This window comes from Labeo rohita, chromosome 5, assembly GCF_022985175.1.
Source record: "Labeo rohita strain BAU-BD-2019 chromosome 5, IGBB_LRoh.1.0, whole genome shotgun sequence".
Lineage (NCBI taxonomy): Eukaryota > Metazoa > Chordata > Actinopteri > Cypriniformes > Cyprinidae > Labeo > Labeo rohita.
Window position 1 is genome coordinate 32,779,741 of NC_066873.1, and position 16,138 is coordinate 32,795,878.

The window sequence follows — 16,138 nt, forward strand, 5'->3', positions numbered from 1 at the left end:
TTAGCTTCTTGTCAGTGTGATGATAGTTGATTGATATGACCGTCTTACCTTAAACCCGCCCTGAGTGAGCTGTGACAGTCCGACCGCCATTGTGTCGACTCCGGTTTAGGGGAAGACAAGAATGTCTCCGATTAAGCGATTGTGGTGTTTTGTTGTTGGATGTAATAATGAACACACCATCATTTACTCCCAACATCTGAGTCGCTGAAGACGCAGAGGATTAATGGTACTTTCGTTTTTGAAGGAAATGTGGCGATCTACATAAATGCGTCTGTTGGCGCGAATCATTTGTGATGCAGATTCACCTACAGCAGAAGTGAGTATAAGGGTTTTTTAATGCATCTTCGCAAATTGCTTTTCTTAATTGCTAGTTAGCAAGTTTAGCGTTTAAACCCGACTAAAGTAAACATCACGTCACCCCACGGAAAAGAGGGGTGGGGTGAGAAGAGCTCATTAGCATTTAAAGGAACATGCAACAGAATAGCTCACTCTGAACAGGGCTGATTTTGACAAGGTAAAAAGGTTTTTTACACTACCACTAAGAAATTTTAACCAAAGCATGTTATGGACTTCTCATTAAGACCCTAAAGAATCATATCATCTTGTGGAAAACGGGCATCCGATGATGACCCCTTTAATATAACTCTGATTGTATTCGTCTGAAGGAAGAAAGTCATATACACCTAGGATGGCTTGAGGGTGAGTAAATCATGGGGTAATTTTCTTTTTTGTGTGAACTAATCCTTTAAATCATGTAATGCATCACATATTTCAGATTATGCGCAAAGTGCCGAAGCTGAGCTACAAAGCCTATAGTGACTGAGAAAATGTGTTAATAAACCCAAACAGACTGTTTATTTTCGCATCACATTCAGTTACATTTTTGAAATTGCTCAAAATATTTATGGACAAATGCTTTATACAAAAACCATACACGTACATAAATACAAGCCTATTTACAGTATTTATGTTGGTTTTATTTCTTGTCTGTATCTTTGAACAAGTGGCCCTCTTCTGTGCTTCACCACTTCCCCCTCTTGCTCCAGTCTTTAGGAGTGAAATGCAAGCATTTGGGATCAATGCGGAGGTGGCGTTTCTGCATGGCACGCTCGTGACCTTCCACTATGTCCTCAGACAAGGTGAGGATATATTGACCCTGCAATGTAGAAGAGCAAAACCAATCATGCTGAGACACCCCCCCTTTTAGTATCTGAATTAGCAAAGTATATGACTTTCTACCTTAAAATAATTCAAATTGAAAAAGGTGCATCCTTTCATTGAATGTGATTTTTTTTTTTACCTTGTAGTAATTGATGAGGTTGAGGTATTGAAGAGTTGATATCACATCCTCTTTCTTGACACTCGTGATCTCGCTGATTTCACTAAGAACAGCAAAAGTAAGAACACTGCTAGGAAACTGTGCCTACAAAGTATTTCCTTAGTACAGTACAAACAGTGGGCACGTACTTGATGGTGATCTGTGGCCGCTCTCCATTCTCTGATTTAAGGTCCATGAGTATCTCCAGAATGGTCTGGGACCAGTATGAACGGTACGAGAGCAGGCCCAAATCAGACAGGGGTTTCTCTGGGGTACCTGTCTTTCCTTCCACCTTTGAAAGCTCATAACCTTGGAGACAAGATGAGATGTGAAACAAGCCCCACAACATTTAGCAAATTATTAAGCAAAAATATAATTTAACTCAATTTGACTAGTCATGAGAACTGAAAAATTACTCACTGAACTCAATTAGTAGTTTGCCATAGCCTCTTCTCTGATAAGGTGGTAAGGTCAGGATACAGGCCACATTGTAGTCTTCTGTTGATTCCTTCTCCTTTAATGAAAAAGGAAAAACGACATTACAGTGCTGAATATAGCACAAGCAAATGTTTGAAGGATTAAAAAAACATATAACAGATGCCAGCAGAGAAAGAATATACCTTTGAGAAGTAGCCGACTATATGGAAACCCTTTGAGTCATACTCCGTCATAACATAGAAGAGGAAAGGATCTGTGTCGTAGTACAGCGTCTTATGGTCCAGGAAGCATTTGGCCAATAAACACAAATTTTGGGAATATGCCTGTGCAGTGAAAGAAAAGATTTAAAATAGATTTCAAAGACCATGAAGAGACCAAAAAAGATGTATAGTACATGCTACAACATGTGCACTGGACCCTGTCAGAGGAAAAGTGTCCAAACAGCAACATTTACATATTCTTGATTATGTTTAGCCACATAAACAACATCATTCTTCAGTTATTTGTGTCAAATCACAATTTTGTTTGTTTCTTATTACACACCTTGTTTTTTCTGCCATCTATTTCGAAAAAGGAGATGGTTCCTTTGCGGTAGATCTCATTTCCTGGTGGATGCCGAAGGTTGCACTTTGTCTGGAAAACAAGGAGGAGTAATAGTTTTATTAAATGCAGGGTCCAAAATGAACTATTTCGTTAAGGGGCAATATTTCAGGGGCATTTTTTACATTCGTGAGGCAATTTTTATAATAAACTACACTGTCTTTAAAGGAGAAGTCCACTTCCAGAACAGAGATTTACAGATAATGCACTCACCCCCTTGTCATCCAAGATGTTCATGTTCAGAGCAAGACAAGACGAGCATTTGACATTGAAAAGTATTTAAATTGTATTATTTTTATGAAAATAACCAATCGTTTCGCCCTTCTTCCTCGGCTGGAATCGTTTACAATCGCATTTGGGATCATTTGATGCCACATTTAAATTGCATTTTGGAAGTTTAAAATCGGGGCACCATATCAGTCCATTATATGGAGAAAAATGCTGAAATGTTTTGCTCAAAAAACAATTTCTTTACGACTGAAGAAAGAAAGACATGAACATCTTGGATGACAAGGGGGTGAGTACATTATCTGTAAATCTTTGTTCTGGAAGTGGACTTCTCCTTTAATGTCAAATACTTTCATTAACCCAATTACTTTAATTAATATTTTAAACTGTTATTTTATAACTGTTTTTATCTATAACAATACACTTTTTAAAAAATTTTAGCCAATCTAAATTATAGGACTGGTTTGATTGGTTATAAGGCTCAACATTGCACAAAACAGCACGTTAAGCAATCTGATGCAGTGTGAGTGGATCTAAATGTAATTCCGCAGAAAGACTCTTTTATTCATTTTCACATTTCATTTTAATTGTGGCAGCTGTAATACATTGTTTAATAGTGCGGAGACATTTTTTGCCTCTTTGTCTTGAATTTATGGGGCATTTTTGTTTATGTTGGTGGCATTTTTGTCATAAGCCCTTGTTAATTTCTGACCCTGATTAAATTTAATACCAATTCTATACAAAATATGTGTTTCTATATTAGCTATTTAAACATGTGGTCACATTTACCATTTGCAAAATTTCATTAGGAATCTGTGCAATTTGCACCAGGGTGAAAATGTTCCCTAAGCAAACACAAATATGCTTCACTGACCAAGAGAAAGCTGCTTGGTTTAAATGTGACTTCAGTGTGTGATGTGCTTTATGCACTGACAGTGGACAATGACCGCATCTTAAGCCTAACGTCTTGAAACTACTCTTACCAGGTGTCTTTGGAGACATTTGAGGCTCTTGAGGTATTTGAGACAGAATTCACAGAGGTACAGAATGGGCAGAGAGGTGAGCTCCTGTGGGTACGGAGAGAAGTACCAAGGCTTCAGTCTGTGCCGGCCCAGCTCAATACAGTCTATGTTCTTCATGCGCGTCACAATGTCATCATGACTGCGGTCGGACACCAAGCTTCCAGTCATGCGCGGGGCAGATGGGATTCCATCAGAACTGTCCTGAGAGTCCTGAGATCAGAGAGTACAGTCAGGGAGAATAGTACGAAACATCAATACATAAAGAAAGTGAATGTCCTTCGTACTTTAAAAAAAAAAAAAAAAATGTTTGTTGGTCTCATGTGAATTTCTTTTCTTTTTTTTCTTTTTTTTTTTTACCTGATTCCTTAACAAAAATATATACTTATGTATTCAGTGCAATAGATTCTATTGCTTCATTTAAAAATCCATTCTATTTATAATCTGATTCTTTAACAGCCCTAAGCCTCCATTCTGACAAGACACTCAAGCAAAAGCAATGGAAAGTAAAGGAGCCGGACCTCTCCTGGCAGCAAATAGACGGTGGAGCAGCGAGGGCTGTTATTCTGGAACATCTTTACCATCTAGAAAACACAAGGGGTTGCAAAGCTTTGGGAATTTTAAATGGCGGAAGGCAAGCCTTCCTAGTAGAGCAGAAAGCAAAATTTCAGTGGAAAACATTTGAAGGATTTGGTTTTGGTTGGAAACCAAACTCAGCTTTCTAATATAACTCTGCATAGCACAATTTGTGTAATTATACAATATTTCACCTATATAACAATAGTACTATTGTTAACTAATAGTAAAACAAAGCACCTTCATGAGATAAAAAGAAGTTCCCTAAAACATCCTAATCCTAACCTTACAATCCTAATTTTAACAGATGCTGCACACTTTACAGCATAATCTTCATGTTATATTGATTTTTAGCTCCAGGACATCAGGACATACCTCGTCTGTCCCTCCACAACTTTTTCTTTTTCTCCCAGGCTGAGGAGGAATGAGATGACGCTGGATGGACGTTGTGCCATTCTTCCAGAAGGAAGGAGCAGAGGAAACAAAAGAAAGGTTTGATTTTTAAAATGATATTAAAAAAAAAAAAAAAACTACATACTTGACAATGAATTTTTTATTTAAATATTATGTAAGAAGAGACAAACTATTCTCGAATTGTTTCAAACACAGTCATTTCTTACTGTGGTGAGGGAGGTGAGTGGTTCATGCTCGTCTCTGGATTTAATGCTGAAAGAAGTATCTCTCATTGCTGGGTAGACAGAGGCCTGACTCGCTTCCGCAGAACTAGGAAGTGAAGGCACTGGAGTCGCTGCTGTCACTTGTGTTGCCAAAGAGACTGATTCTGCTTTCCTCTTCTGTAAGATGAGACAGAAACAAGACAGCTAGTGTTTTCTTCTCAGCACAGAAAGTGAATGGAACATTTTTTAAAAAGTGCTAAAATCCTTCATACCTAAAAACATAACCATGAATAGACTTCTGCCACTTACCTCATGAAAATAAATTATGAGTAATGAGAATGTTCTAATTAATGTGGTCTGGCAGTATTGAGAGCTTTTACATTCAGATTGCAAAATGAAACATGAAACAACTTTTTTATCTAAATATATCTAGTATTTTAGACATACATTATAACTTGTAACCTGTCAAAGACTTAATCTTACAGAATTCCTTTTACAATGCTAATGTTATTTTGCAATAAACATTTTTAATTTACGTCACACAAGCTGCTATCTGCAGTTTAAATTGAGACGAGGCAAAAACTGCATCCCTCACACTGTTTGAAACATGTCTAATGAGCTTTTTCAAATTAGTCTTTAATGCAGCCCATTCATCGTAAATTCTTGCTGTACAGATTGATCAGCAAAACAGAATGGGCAGGGATCGTCTGTACCGGTGTGGGGAGGGTTTTGCCTCTTGAAGGAGCTGAAGCAGACTGAACATGGAGATCTAGACTCTTCTTCTAAATTTGAACAGAAAGTGAGAGAGATGGTAAACAGACTGAACAGCATGCAAATTTGAAAACAGCTCCGTATGATATACTGTATACATCTGCCACTGAAGTGGGGGAGAGTTATTTCTATGTCTAGAGCCGCGGTATACAGAATAGTTTCGCTTACCACATCTCTCTCTGGGGAGCTTGGGCGAGACCCAGGCAGGCCATTCTTCATGGGAGTCTTTGCCTCTTTCTTGGGAAACTGGAGCTTCTTAATATCCAGGCGGTCTGGAGTAACCCATTCATCCAGGCGCTTATTGACTTCAAACATACAACACATTTATCAGTGTTTCTTCTTTGAAATAAACACTCTGAGGGCAAGAAATTAGGTAAGTGACCAGTATTTACTAAAGACCAAAGCCAATAGCTAATACTCACAGTCAATATAGTGGACATAGTAGAGCTTTTTCCCAGGGTTGTCTTTGACACTGAGAATTTCAGCCAAAGCTACGAAGGGACAAAATTATACATTTCTTTTAATCAAGTAAACAGTTAAATCCTTGATTATATCAACTTGTATATAAACATATAAATATATATTATTATGCTGCTATTCGCATGTAGCTGCTTTTGTATACATGAGCGCTGACATGTAAGGCAGAGAAGCTGCTAGTGTTCTGTGTACGTTCTATACGCATCTGTCAGGCTGATACTTACGCCACTCGTCTTCATTTTCTTGGTTTTTTCGCAGTACAGGAAGGCGACAGCCCTCTGTGATCTCAACCTATGAGGACATAACGCAATTATAAAGTACAATAACCAACAAAGACAGAACAAATGCCATTTAAATCGCCACCAAGACGACATAGAAACCCACTGCCTCTCCATTACTCACCGAGTGATCCGCCATCTTTTTTTATCAGTCGCACAAATATGCGCGTTACAGTAGCACGCCAGTCGCGTTCATTTTGCATTGAGTGACGCACTATACTACTGAACTATAATTGATAAAATTATTTTAGCCGGTATGGCTATCATTGTTTTTTCTATCTGTAGTGTTTATATAGTAAATTATACTACCAGTCAAACGTTTTTAGATTTTTTGTTTTTTAAAGAATTTCTGTTCACCAAGCCTGCATTTATTTGATCCAAAATACAGCAAAATAGTAACAATTTTGAAATATTTTTACTATTTAGAAATAACTGATTTCTATTTGAATATAGTTTAAAATGTAATTTATTTATGTGATTTCAAAGCTGATTTTTTAGCATCATTACTCGTCACATGATCCTTCAGAAATCATTCTAATATTCTGATTTGCTGCTCAAAAATATTTCTGTAATAGTGCATAGTGTATAATGTATGAGCTTTTTGTTTCAGATAAATGCTGATCTTTAGATCTTTCTATTCATCAATAAATCCTAAAAAATGTACTCAACTGTTTAAAATATTGATAATAATAATAATATGTTTCTTGAACGGTAAATCAGCATATTAGAATGATTTCTGAAGGATCATGTGACACTGACGACTGGAGTAATGATGCTGAAAATGTACTTTTGATCACAGGAATATTGAAATGTATTAAAAAGCAGTTATTTTAAATAGTAAATATATTTCACAATATTACTGCTTTTGTTGTGTTTTGGATTGTTTTTGCATTTACATGTAGAACAGTGAGTAAGAAAATGTGTAAGGAGCAAACACGAAATACTGTGAGGTTAACTGCGATGAAATGTGCTGATGAAATTAGACTTTTAGATAAAAAAATTTGTTTATTTGTGGCATTTACTGTCAAATGTCCAATTTGAAAGATTAAGGAACACTAAAATTAATAATAAAAACACGTACTCTATGTTTAGTTTAAATATTACAGCTAGAGCATTTCTTACAAAAAGTTTGTATGTATCAGGTTCAGAGCCTAAAGTGAATACTAAATGCACAATAAGCAGAGAACCCTTTAATTAGGCAAGAATACAGTACTTCAAAACTGTGATTAAAAATAGCTGAGGGTCAAATATTAAAAAGAGTAATAGTGTAATAGTGTTATCTAACTATTTTTGTATTTATTGGAATCTGGAACATGTGCCTGCTGAAATTATTTTATTTTTTCTTGTTAATCTTTAGTGCTCTCTAGAGCTCTAAGTAACTGAAACGGGGGTTGCTGCTGAAAATCACTAGTAATCATATTAAATATTCCTTAAATATCACCACTGTGATTTGAATTAATCATACAGTTACTTAAATTATTTCCAGATTACAACACGGTTGTCTACATTCCACAAGGAAGCTATAGCTTCTAATAGACACCATTCTTTCATCTTTTATGTTTAGTTTTGTTCAAGAAAACTCAAATTTCCTGCCTGAGCCACAATGGAGCTCCTTACAGTCGTTCTCTTTCCAGTTTCACTCGAACGCACAAGAAAGGGTGAGAGCTTTACATCACAAACACGTCACAAAAAACAATACGTAGTTTTTTAAAGAGGCGGGACAAGTTCTCTGATTGGTGCTGGTTTTTCAAACCTATTCTTCCCGCCCATCGGCGCTGGCACCTGATTGGCTGCTGAGTCTTTCCTTTGTAGTCACAGGTCGCATCCGGTTCGTGCGTCGACTGAGATACAAAAAGGAGAAAGCGAAAAAATCTCACCAGGAGCCGAAAAACCGAGAAATGAAATCAGGTTTTTAGTTATTCTTTTTACGTACAACGATATATGAGTTTATATGTAGTTCTCAATCATGAGTTTAGGCCACTGATGTTTTTATAATAGTATTCGCAGAGCAGTTTTAGATGGTTGGATCCGTTTTATTTATCGGGATTAAGTGCAGTTTTAATTGGGATTAAATCTGCTCAGGTCTCGCTTTATCGCATGTGTTAAAGGCCGTGTGCGCCTAAGTGTTATATTTTATCAGTAGCGGTAACTGTGTGTTTGTGGGGTTTGTGATGGCCACATCGGCCCTGTACGCCTGCACCAAGTGTAACCAGCGGTTCCCGTTCGAGGAGTTGTCGCAGGGCCAGCAGCTCTGCAAGGTGAGAGCGTACTGTTTACATGCGCTTAAAGAGTCTGGGGTTAAAAAGTGTGTGTCCTGTGTAAGGTCAGTGAGTTGTGTAAGCGTCAGTGGTGAACGGTGGAAGCATTCTAACCTTATATTTAAGCTAAAACACCACTGCTGTCTTGAAACCTGTTTTAAGATACACAGCCCACCAGTCATACATGAAATTGTAATTGTGCTAAGCTCCACTGCTCTTGTTAGATTCTTAGCGGCGTGTTTACACACCTACATACACAGAACACACATTTAACACTGGACGAGAGCAATCTTTAAAGTCTATAGCGTATCATTGGTTGTTTCTTCCTCTCAGGAGTGTCGGATCGCTCACCCTATAGTGAAATGCACCTACTGCAGGTCAGAGTTTCAGCAGGAGAGGTAAGAGACTTACAACCAAAGTGGGGAACGCAATTCCTTCTCAATTTCTGTGCTAATGGAAATCTGTCTTTTTTTCTTTTTTCAGCAAAACCAACACTATCTGTAAGAAATGCGCACAGAATGTCAAACAGTTTGGGACAGTAAGTTCACTTGAGTGTATATATGTATAAATAACTACAAATCCCACAGATGTGTGTGCTAACGCATATCTTTTTCCTCTATTTTCAGCCGAAGCCATGTCAGTACTGTAACATTATTGCTGCATTCATTGGGACCAAATGTCAGCGCTGCACCAACTCTGAGAAGAAGTACGGCCCTCCGCAGACCTGCGAACAGTGCAAGCAGCAGTGTGCCTTCGACAGGAAGGACGAAGGAAGGAGGAAGGTGACCAAATCACACATGCACGTTCTTCTTCTGTCTTATTAGTCATCCACACGCTCTGGCTGTGATCTCTCTCACTTCATGTATGTGATGTGATTCACTCTGCTATGACAGATTGGACAGTCACTGTTTCCAGATTTCAGCACATTGAAAGCAGGAGCTTACACAGCTTCGTTCAGCATCAAACACTCAGTCATCATGTCTGTCATTAATTACTGGACAAGTTGCACTAAACTGCTGTTGGTTTAGGCACAACACTGAGCTGAAACATTAAAGGATTAGTTCACTCCAGAATTAAAGTTTCCTGATAATTTACTCACCCCCACGTCAGCGAAGATGCTCATGCCTGTCTTCAGTTGAAAAGAAATTATGGCTTTTGAGGAAAACATATAGTGGACATATAGTGGTTTGAAGGTCCAAATTGCAGTTTCAGTGAGGCTTCAAAGGGCTCTACATGAGACAAGGGCTTATCTAGTGAAACAATTAGTAATTTTCTAAAAACATTACATACTACCACAAATGCACAACTATGACTTCACACATTATGTAATCGCGTTGGAAAGGTCACATTTTTTCCTAGTGGAAGAAATCTTTTAGGTTTCAAAAGATTTAAATATCCAGGATGCACATACAACCAGATGATTTTAAACCATAAACTGATACAAAAACATAAATGTGTGTCATTCGACACATAACAATTTTTAAATGGTCCTCCTCCACACTTGTAAATACTGGGTTGATATTTCCGTTTACTCCCAACATAACTACAGAATGGAAGAAGCAAGATGAGGATTAGTGGTTAAAGTTTTTTATTTTTATTAGAAAATGACTGATTGTTTCGCTAGGCAATACCCTTATTTCTCGGCTGGGATCGTGTAGAGCCCTTTGAAGCTGCAATGAAACTGATTTTGACCTTCTACACGCTGATCCCCATTGAAGTCCATTATATGGAGAAAAATCCTGAAATGTTTTCCTCAAAAACCTTTCTATTTTCAGTCGGAAAGAAATTAAGACATGAATATCTTGGATGACATAGGGGTGAGTAAACTATCAGGAAATTTTAATTCTGGAGCAAACTAATCTTTTAAGGCCTTCTCCTCCCTCCAATAACTGATCAGCCAGCTTTAAAGGAGAAGTCCACTTCCAAAACAAAGATTCACATACCATGTACTCACCCCATTGTCATCCAGGATGTTAATGTCTTTCATTCTTCAATCATAAAGAAATTGTTTTTTGAGGAAAACATTTCAGAATTTTTCTTCATATAATGGACTGATATGGTGCCCCGATTTTGAACTTCCAAAATGCAGTTTAAATGCGGCTTCAAACAATCCCAAATGCAGTTGTAAATGATACCAGCCGAGGAAGTTGGGTCTTGTGTAGTGGTTATTTTCATGAAAATAATACAATTTATATACTTTTTAATGTCAAACGCTCATCTTGTCTCATTCTACCTAAACTGTTTTTGTTCTGGGTCATGACAGTTAGGGTATGTCTCAAAACTCCCATCTTATGTTCTCCCTCAGCTTCAGAATCGCCCTATATCGCTGTTTTACCTTTTTTTGTTAAGGGTGTTTGATCATCTTTGCATGTTCACTTTGCAAAGACTGGGTCGGTACTTCTGCAGCGATGTAAGATGATTTTGAAGTTGAGGAAGAAAATACAGTTGGAGTTTTTCAACATACCCTAACCGTCTTGAGCCAGAATACACAGAATTGGATGACAGTGGGGTGAGTACATTATATGTGAATCTTTGTTTTGGAAGTGGACTTCTCCTTTAAAGGTTTATGATCAGCAGTGCATTGTGTATTTTGAGATGCGTAGATGTCTTTTAAGGTGGTATAAATTTGTTTTTTGTTTTTTTTTAAAGGTCAACCTGTTTGAAAACATTCATTTAGCAAATCGATTTGGTTATGCTAGATAGATTTTTAGATATTACACTCATATCTTGAATCTGATTGCATCTTACAGAACTTCTGTAGCATCCACATGTCATTATTAAAGGGATTGTTCACCCAAAAATGAAAATTCTGTCATTAATTACTCGCCTTTATGTAAGATTCGTTGTCAGAACAGAATTTAAGATAGATTAAGATATTTTTGATGAAATCCGCGAGCTTTCTGATGATGATATCTGAGCTTTCAGTGCCCAGAAAGGTAGTAAGGACGTTGTTAAAATAGTCCATGTCACATCAGTGGTTCAACCGTAATGTTATGAATGTATGAGAATACTTTTTGTGTGCAAAAAGAACAAAAATAATGATTTTATTTAAAATGTTCTTCTCTTCCATGTCTGTCTTTGACTGTTGTATGAAACCCTGAGCACACTTAATGCAGATGTGTATTCTCTCATTCTGCAGGTGGATGGGAAGCTCTTGTGTTGGCTCTGCACACTGTCGTATCGTCGTGTTCTCCAAAAAACGAAAGAGCAGCGGAAAGGCCTTGGCTCTTCCCACTCTAACTCTTCGTCCCTCAGTGAGAAAGAACATCAACGACACCATCATCATCATCAGCACCACAGACACGGAAGTTCGCATCACAAGTAAGCATGAACGATATAATACAGAAACAAGCAACCAAAGTGCATCAGCGTCCAGTAACAAAAATACAAACTTTAGTGAAAAACCTTACAAAAATGCTTTCCTGTGTATGTGTGTTACAGAATAAGTGGTACTCTAAGTCCAGAGCAGGATCAGGGACTGTGGAAGCAGAGGTGAGATGTTTTTTTTTTTTTAAATACACACAGGTGGATGGCCAGTGTGTTTTTGTCCATGGCGTGAGATTGTGTTGAGATGTATTGACTCGCTTTTCTTGTGTAGCATTCAGAAGGAAACGCCAAAGAAAAAACCCAAACTTGAGACAAAGCCATCTAATGGAGACAGGTAATTACTTCTCACTGTAATCATCTCTCTATCTGTCTGTCTCTGTCCATCCAGTTCGGACAGGCTGACACATTTACTCGTTTAATGCTAAACATTTCTTTTTCCTTCCTTTCAGTAGTTCAATCACTCAGTCAATGGATTCTGGAGGCACAGACAACTTCATCTTGATTAGTCAACTGAAAGAAGAAGTGATGTCATTGAAGCGCATGCTCCAGCAGAGAGACCAGACCATCCTTGAGAAAGACAGGAAGGTAACTTCTAATGCTGCTTCCTGGCTTTGGTGCAATATGCACATGGAATGTTCACAATTTGTGTAGCTGCAGCTCTTTCATGATTCTGACTCGCTAAATCATGTGATTCAGTCATATTTTTATAAGGCACAAACGCAAAATCAGATGCCAGAAATGGCACATAGAAATTGATAATGTATTTGTTAACATTATCAGACTGTTGTCTGCTCAGCCACCCAGGTGATAATTATGCTCAAATGTTTGAGCTGTTACTAGAAGCCCATAAGTATAGATAAAGATTTTGTTTATGTGAATTTGGGTTTGCAGTTGTTGTGCAAATCCCTGTTTTTGGTTACTCCAGTTGAGCTTCCTATGCAGTGTGGCCAATTCAGTTAAATTCCAACTTATGAATTGAAAGATTTTTTTGGTTTGTTAATAAAATAGTGAGAAATTCTCTAGAGGCTGTCTTCAGTTTGTTTATGGTTGTTAATTTGTTTAGAAATGTTTCTGTGCTGGTTTGTTTGGTAATGAAACATAAGGAAAACTGGTCCATTGCCATAAATGATATCAGCACACAGCTAGCAACTTTGGGAAAATGACTTCTGTTCTTTAATATTTTGAAAATGTCATTTCATAACTTTGTTTACTGTTTTAGCTGACAGAGCTGAAGGCAGACTTTCAGTATCAGGAGTCAAATATGCGGGTGAAGATGAACAACATGGAGAAAGCGCACAAAGAGGCCATGGAGCAACAACAGGTCACTTACACAGTACACCCTTCGTCACACATCATAATTCATTATTTTAAGCATTTTAATACTTTTTTTTTTATTATTATTATTATTTGAATACTGTGGGAAATGTGTCTGATGTGAATGAGCACTTTGAAAAATTGCCGTTCTTAAGTTTGGGGTTGGTAAGATGTGTTTTTAGTGTTTTTGAAAGAAGTCTCTTATGCTCGCCAAGACTATTTTAAGTAAGTTTTCTTTATGAATATATTTTAAAATGTAATTCATTCCTGTGATGCAAAGCTGAGTTTTCTACAATAGGTTTACATGCATGCAAGGTCTAAAAAAAACATTTAGTTTTTTCAAAATATGCGTTTAATATTACCTGATTTTCCAGCAATTCTTAAACAATTAGTTCGAAGCAGTTCAAAGATTTAGTCTCTCTAAACCCCTCCTTTCCGTTAACCTACTCTGCTCTGTTTGGTCAGTATGTTGTGATCGGTCTAACGCATACAGCGCGTTGAAAACGATCCACACATTGTCATAGTTGTGTATTTTGAACGCTCAATAGAAAATATAAACATCTGTTATTTATCATACTTGCAGGTTGTGATTCAGTGGAGCCTGCTGGTTCAAATAAACTGGGTACTGAGCCATCTTTCAAGAGTTTTTTGTAAATTCCGTTTTGAACTCCCCAAAATTTAGAGAAGCAGTCTGAGGGTGGGTTAAGTTGTTCGCAGCCGGCCAACGTAGAACATAGGCTGGCATTATGTCCGTGTAGTTGTTATGGAAGTGGGATTCGAATTGCAAACGTTCAGGCTGTTCGGAGTCGATTCTTTATTTTGATAGACAATACCGTTATTTATCATGCACTTTCGGCTTTACAACTTTGACTGTTTACATTTAAAGGAGAAGTTCACTTCCAGAACAAAAATGTACAGATAATTTACTCACCCCCTTGTCATCCAAGATGTTTGTGTCTTTTTGTCTCAGTCGTAAAGAAATTGTTTCTTGAGGAAAACATTTCAGGAATTATCTCCATATAGTGGACGTCTATGGTGCCTGTGAGTTTGAACTTCCAAAAGGCCGTTTAAATGCAGCTTCAAAGGGCTCTGAACGATCCCAGCCAAGGGTCTTATCTAGGGAAATGATTGGTTATTTTCTAAAAAAAAAAAAAGGAAATAAAAACGTATAATTTATATACTTTTTAACCTCAAATGCCCATCTTGTCTAGCTGTGTGATGTGCATGCAAACTTTGTGTAATCCGGGTCAGTACATTTAGGGTATGTCGAAAAACTCCCATCTCTTTTTCTCCAACTTCAAAATCATCCTACACTGCTGTTTTACCTTTTTTTTTGTAAAGGGTGTTTGACCCTCTTTGCACGTTTACTTTGTCGGTACTTTTGCAGCGATGTAGGATGATTTTGAAATTAGAGGAGAAAATGAGATGGGAGTTTTTCGATATGCCTTAACTGTATTGACCTGAATTACAGAGTTCACATGCGCATCCCAGAGCTAGACAAGACAAGCATTTAAGACTAAAAAGTATATAAATTGTACTTTAGAAAGACAAGAACATCTTGGATGACAAGGGAGTGAGTAAATTATCTGTAAATTTTTGTTCTGGAAGTGAACGTCTCCTTTAAATACAGCCACATTACACTATTCAAAATGCCATGATAGGGGCACTTAAAAAAAAAAAAAAAAAATATATTTCTCTAAAAAGTTTTACAGAGTTCATATTTTTCACCAGCTGTGGTTTGTTTGTATATGTCTCTTAGGCGAAGAACAGAGAATTGCTGAAACAAGTTGCTGCACTCTCGAAAGGCAAGAAGTTTGACCGCAGCAGCAGCTCACTGCTGTTACCATAGCAATGACCTCACGCCATAAGAATGACCCCTTGCCCTGATGTGTCATTACTGTGAGGAAGCTTCACCCTCCATTGCTCACAGTTTCTCTGTGTGTTGTTTTATTATTCTGATGATGTCACATATGCAAAAATCTCAAATTATTATTATAATTGTTTTATTTTCTCTGGCTGTTCTCAGCGGTTTTAGTAATCACATGTATTTACAAAACAGACATAACTGTATAGAGCCATTACAGGAGCCCAGGCTGAATCCAGCCTCAGATCTCATATGCAAAACGTTATAGAACTTAAGAAAACTGATCGAAAGGAAGCAGAAGAACTGTCGACAAATGTACTGAAATGTTATGAATTGAACGTGTCAGATATGCTGAACAGTTTTTATAGATGCTAAATTCATCTCTTTTTCTCTCTCTCTCTCTCTCTCTCTCTCTCTCTCTCTCTCTCTCTCTCTCTCTCTCTCTCTCTCTCTCTCTCTCTCTCTCTCTCTCTCTCTCTCTCTCTCTCTCTCTCTCTCTCTCTCTCTCTCTCTCTCTCTCTCTCTCTCTCTCTCACTCACACACACACACACTCATGGAAAGACTGTATTACTGCATGTCTTACTGCCTGGTCAACTGTGTGGTTTTGTATATTAAATGATTACTCTGTTTTGTTTGGCTTTGTGTTAGTGATATTTCAGAGATGAATTTTGCAGGCCTGTATGAGACACTGCTGTTTTAGTGAGTGAGGGCTCTTATGTCCCCCCAACCCCCCCATGCATTCTCATATTTTTACTGTCAGACACTTTTGTACCTTTTTTTTTTTTTTTCTTTTTTCTGCAACACAGACGTTTCAGGAATATTAAAGCTAGTAAAAACCTCAGTTTGTGTGTCTGTTCTTATGTATTAAAAGTGGTGGGAAGTGTATGAGGTTATAGTTCTGCATTTGTATTTTTTTATTTAAATGCTGTGTCAAAAATACTTTTGCTTTTAGTTTGTTTTGCAGACATTCATTTTCAAATGTGTTATTGGAATTCTAGTTAAAAGGATTTTTAAAGGAGTTAAAGGACTTTATTTAAATCTCTGCACTGCAC

The 16,138-nt window shown here is 37.4% G+C and overlaps 2 protein-coding genes across 5 annotated transcripts; one reads left to right on the plus strand and one right to left on the minus strand.

The window, feature by feature from the left end:
• Positions 1–828: 828 nt before the first annotated feature.
• Positions 829–6,580, minus strand: kat5a (K(lysine) acetyltransferase 5a). Of its 3 annotated transcripts, XM_051111086.1 has the most exons (15): positions 6,447–6,580; positions 6,269–6,335; positions 5,990–6,058; positions 5,736–5,872; positions 5,510–5,578; positions 4,800–4,973; positions 4,555–4,635; positions 4,125–4,187; positions 3,568–3,816; positions 2,300–2,389; positions 1,939–2,079; positions 1,739–1,832; positions 1,468–1,627; positions 1,301–1,382; positions 829–1,156 (listed from the first exon to the last, which is right to left on the minus strand). In XM_051111086.1, exons 1-15 carry the CDS (start codon positions 6,459–6,461, stop codon positions 1,022–1,024), a joined length of 1,626 nt encoding a protein of 541 aa, XP_050967043.1. In that variant the 5' UTR covers positions 6,462–6,580; the 3' UTR covers positions 829–1,021. The 3 variants fall into 3 exon arrangements, with proteins under 3 accessions (XP_050967043.1, XP_050967046.1, XP_050967044.1); XM_051111089.1 differs by lacking the exon at positions 5,510–5,578; XM_051111087.1 differs by lacking the exon at positions 4,125–4,187.
• A 1,549-nt stretch (positions 6,581–8,129) lies between these two features.
• fam76b (family with sequence similarity 76 member B) lies at positions 8,130–15,927 on the plus strand. Of its 2 annotated transcripts, XM_051110847.1 has the most exons (11): positions 8,130–8,230; positions 8,466–8,580; positions 8,914–8,978; positions 9,064–9,118; positions 9,207–9,362; positions 11,720–11,901; positions 12,022–12,072; positions 12,179–12,241; positions 12,357–12,492; positions 13,127–13,228; positions 14,981–15,927. In XM_051110847.1, the coding sequence occupies exons 2-11, from the start codon at positions 8,494–8,496 to the stop codon at positions 15,068–15,070; spliced, it is 987 nt and encodes a 328-aa protein (XP_050966804.1). In that variant the 5' UTR covers positions 8,130–8,230; positions 8,466–8,493; the 3' UTR covers positions 15,071–15,927. The 2 variants fall into 2 exon arrangements, with proteins under 2 accessions (XP_050966804.1, XP_050966805.1); XM_051110848.1 differs by having other exon boundaries at positions 8,134–8,580; positions 12,360–12,492.
• Positions 15,928–16,138: the final 211 nt, after the last annotated feature.

Bases quoted from the DNA above. Each gene is read 5' to 3' on its own strand.
- kat5a (XM_051111086.1), bottom strand. The intron at 4,974-5,509 runs GTACAGACGATC...CTCATCTTACAG, and splicing joins GCAAAACCCTCCCCACACCG to AAGAGGAAAGCAGAATCAGT. The intron at 4,636-4,799 runs GTAAGAAATGAC...TCCTTCTGGAAG, and splicing joins CACTCACCTCCCTCACCACA to AATGGCACAACGTCCATCCA.
- fam76b (XM_051110847.1), top strand. From the start codon at position 8,494: ATGGCCACATCGGCCCTGTACGCCTGCACCAAGTGTAACCAGCGGTTC. The intron at 11,902-12,021 runs GTAAGCATGAAC...TGTGTGTTACAG, and splicing joins CACGGAAGTTCGCATCACAA to AATAAGTGGTACTCTAAGTC. The intron at 12,242-12,356 runs GTAATTACTTCT...CCTTCCTTTCAG, and splicing joins AAGCCATCTAATGGAGACAG to TAGTTCAATCACTCAGTCAA.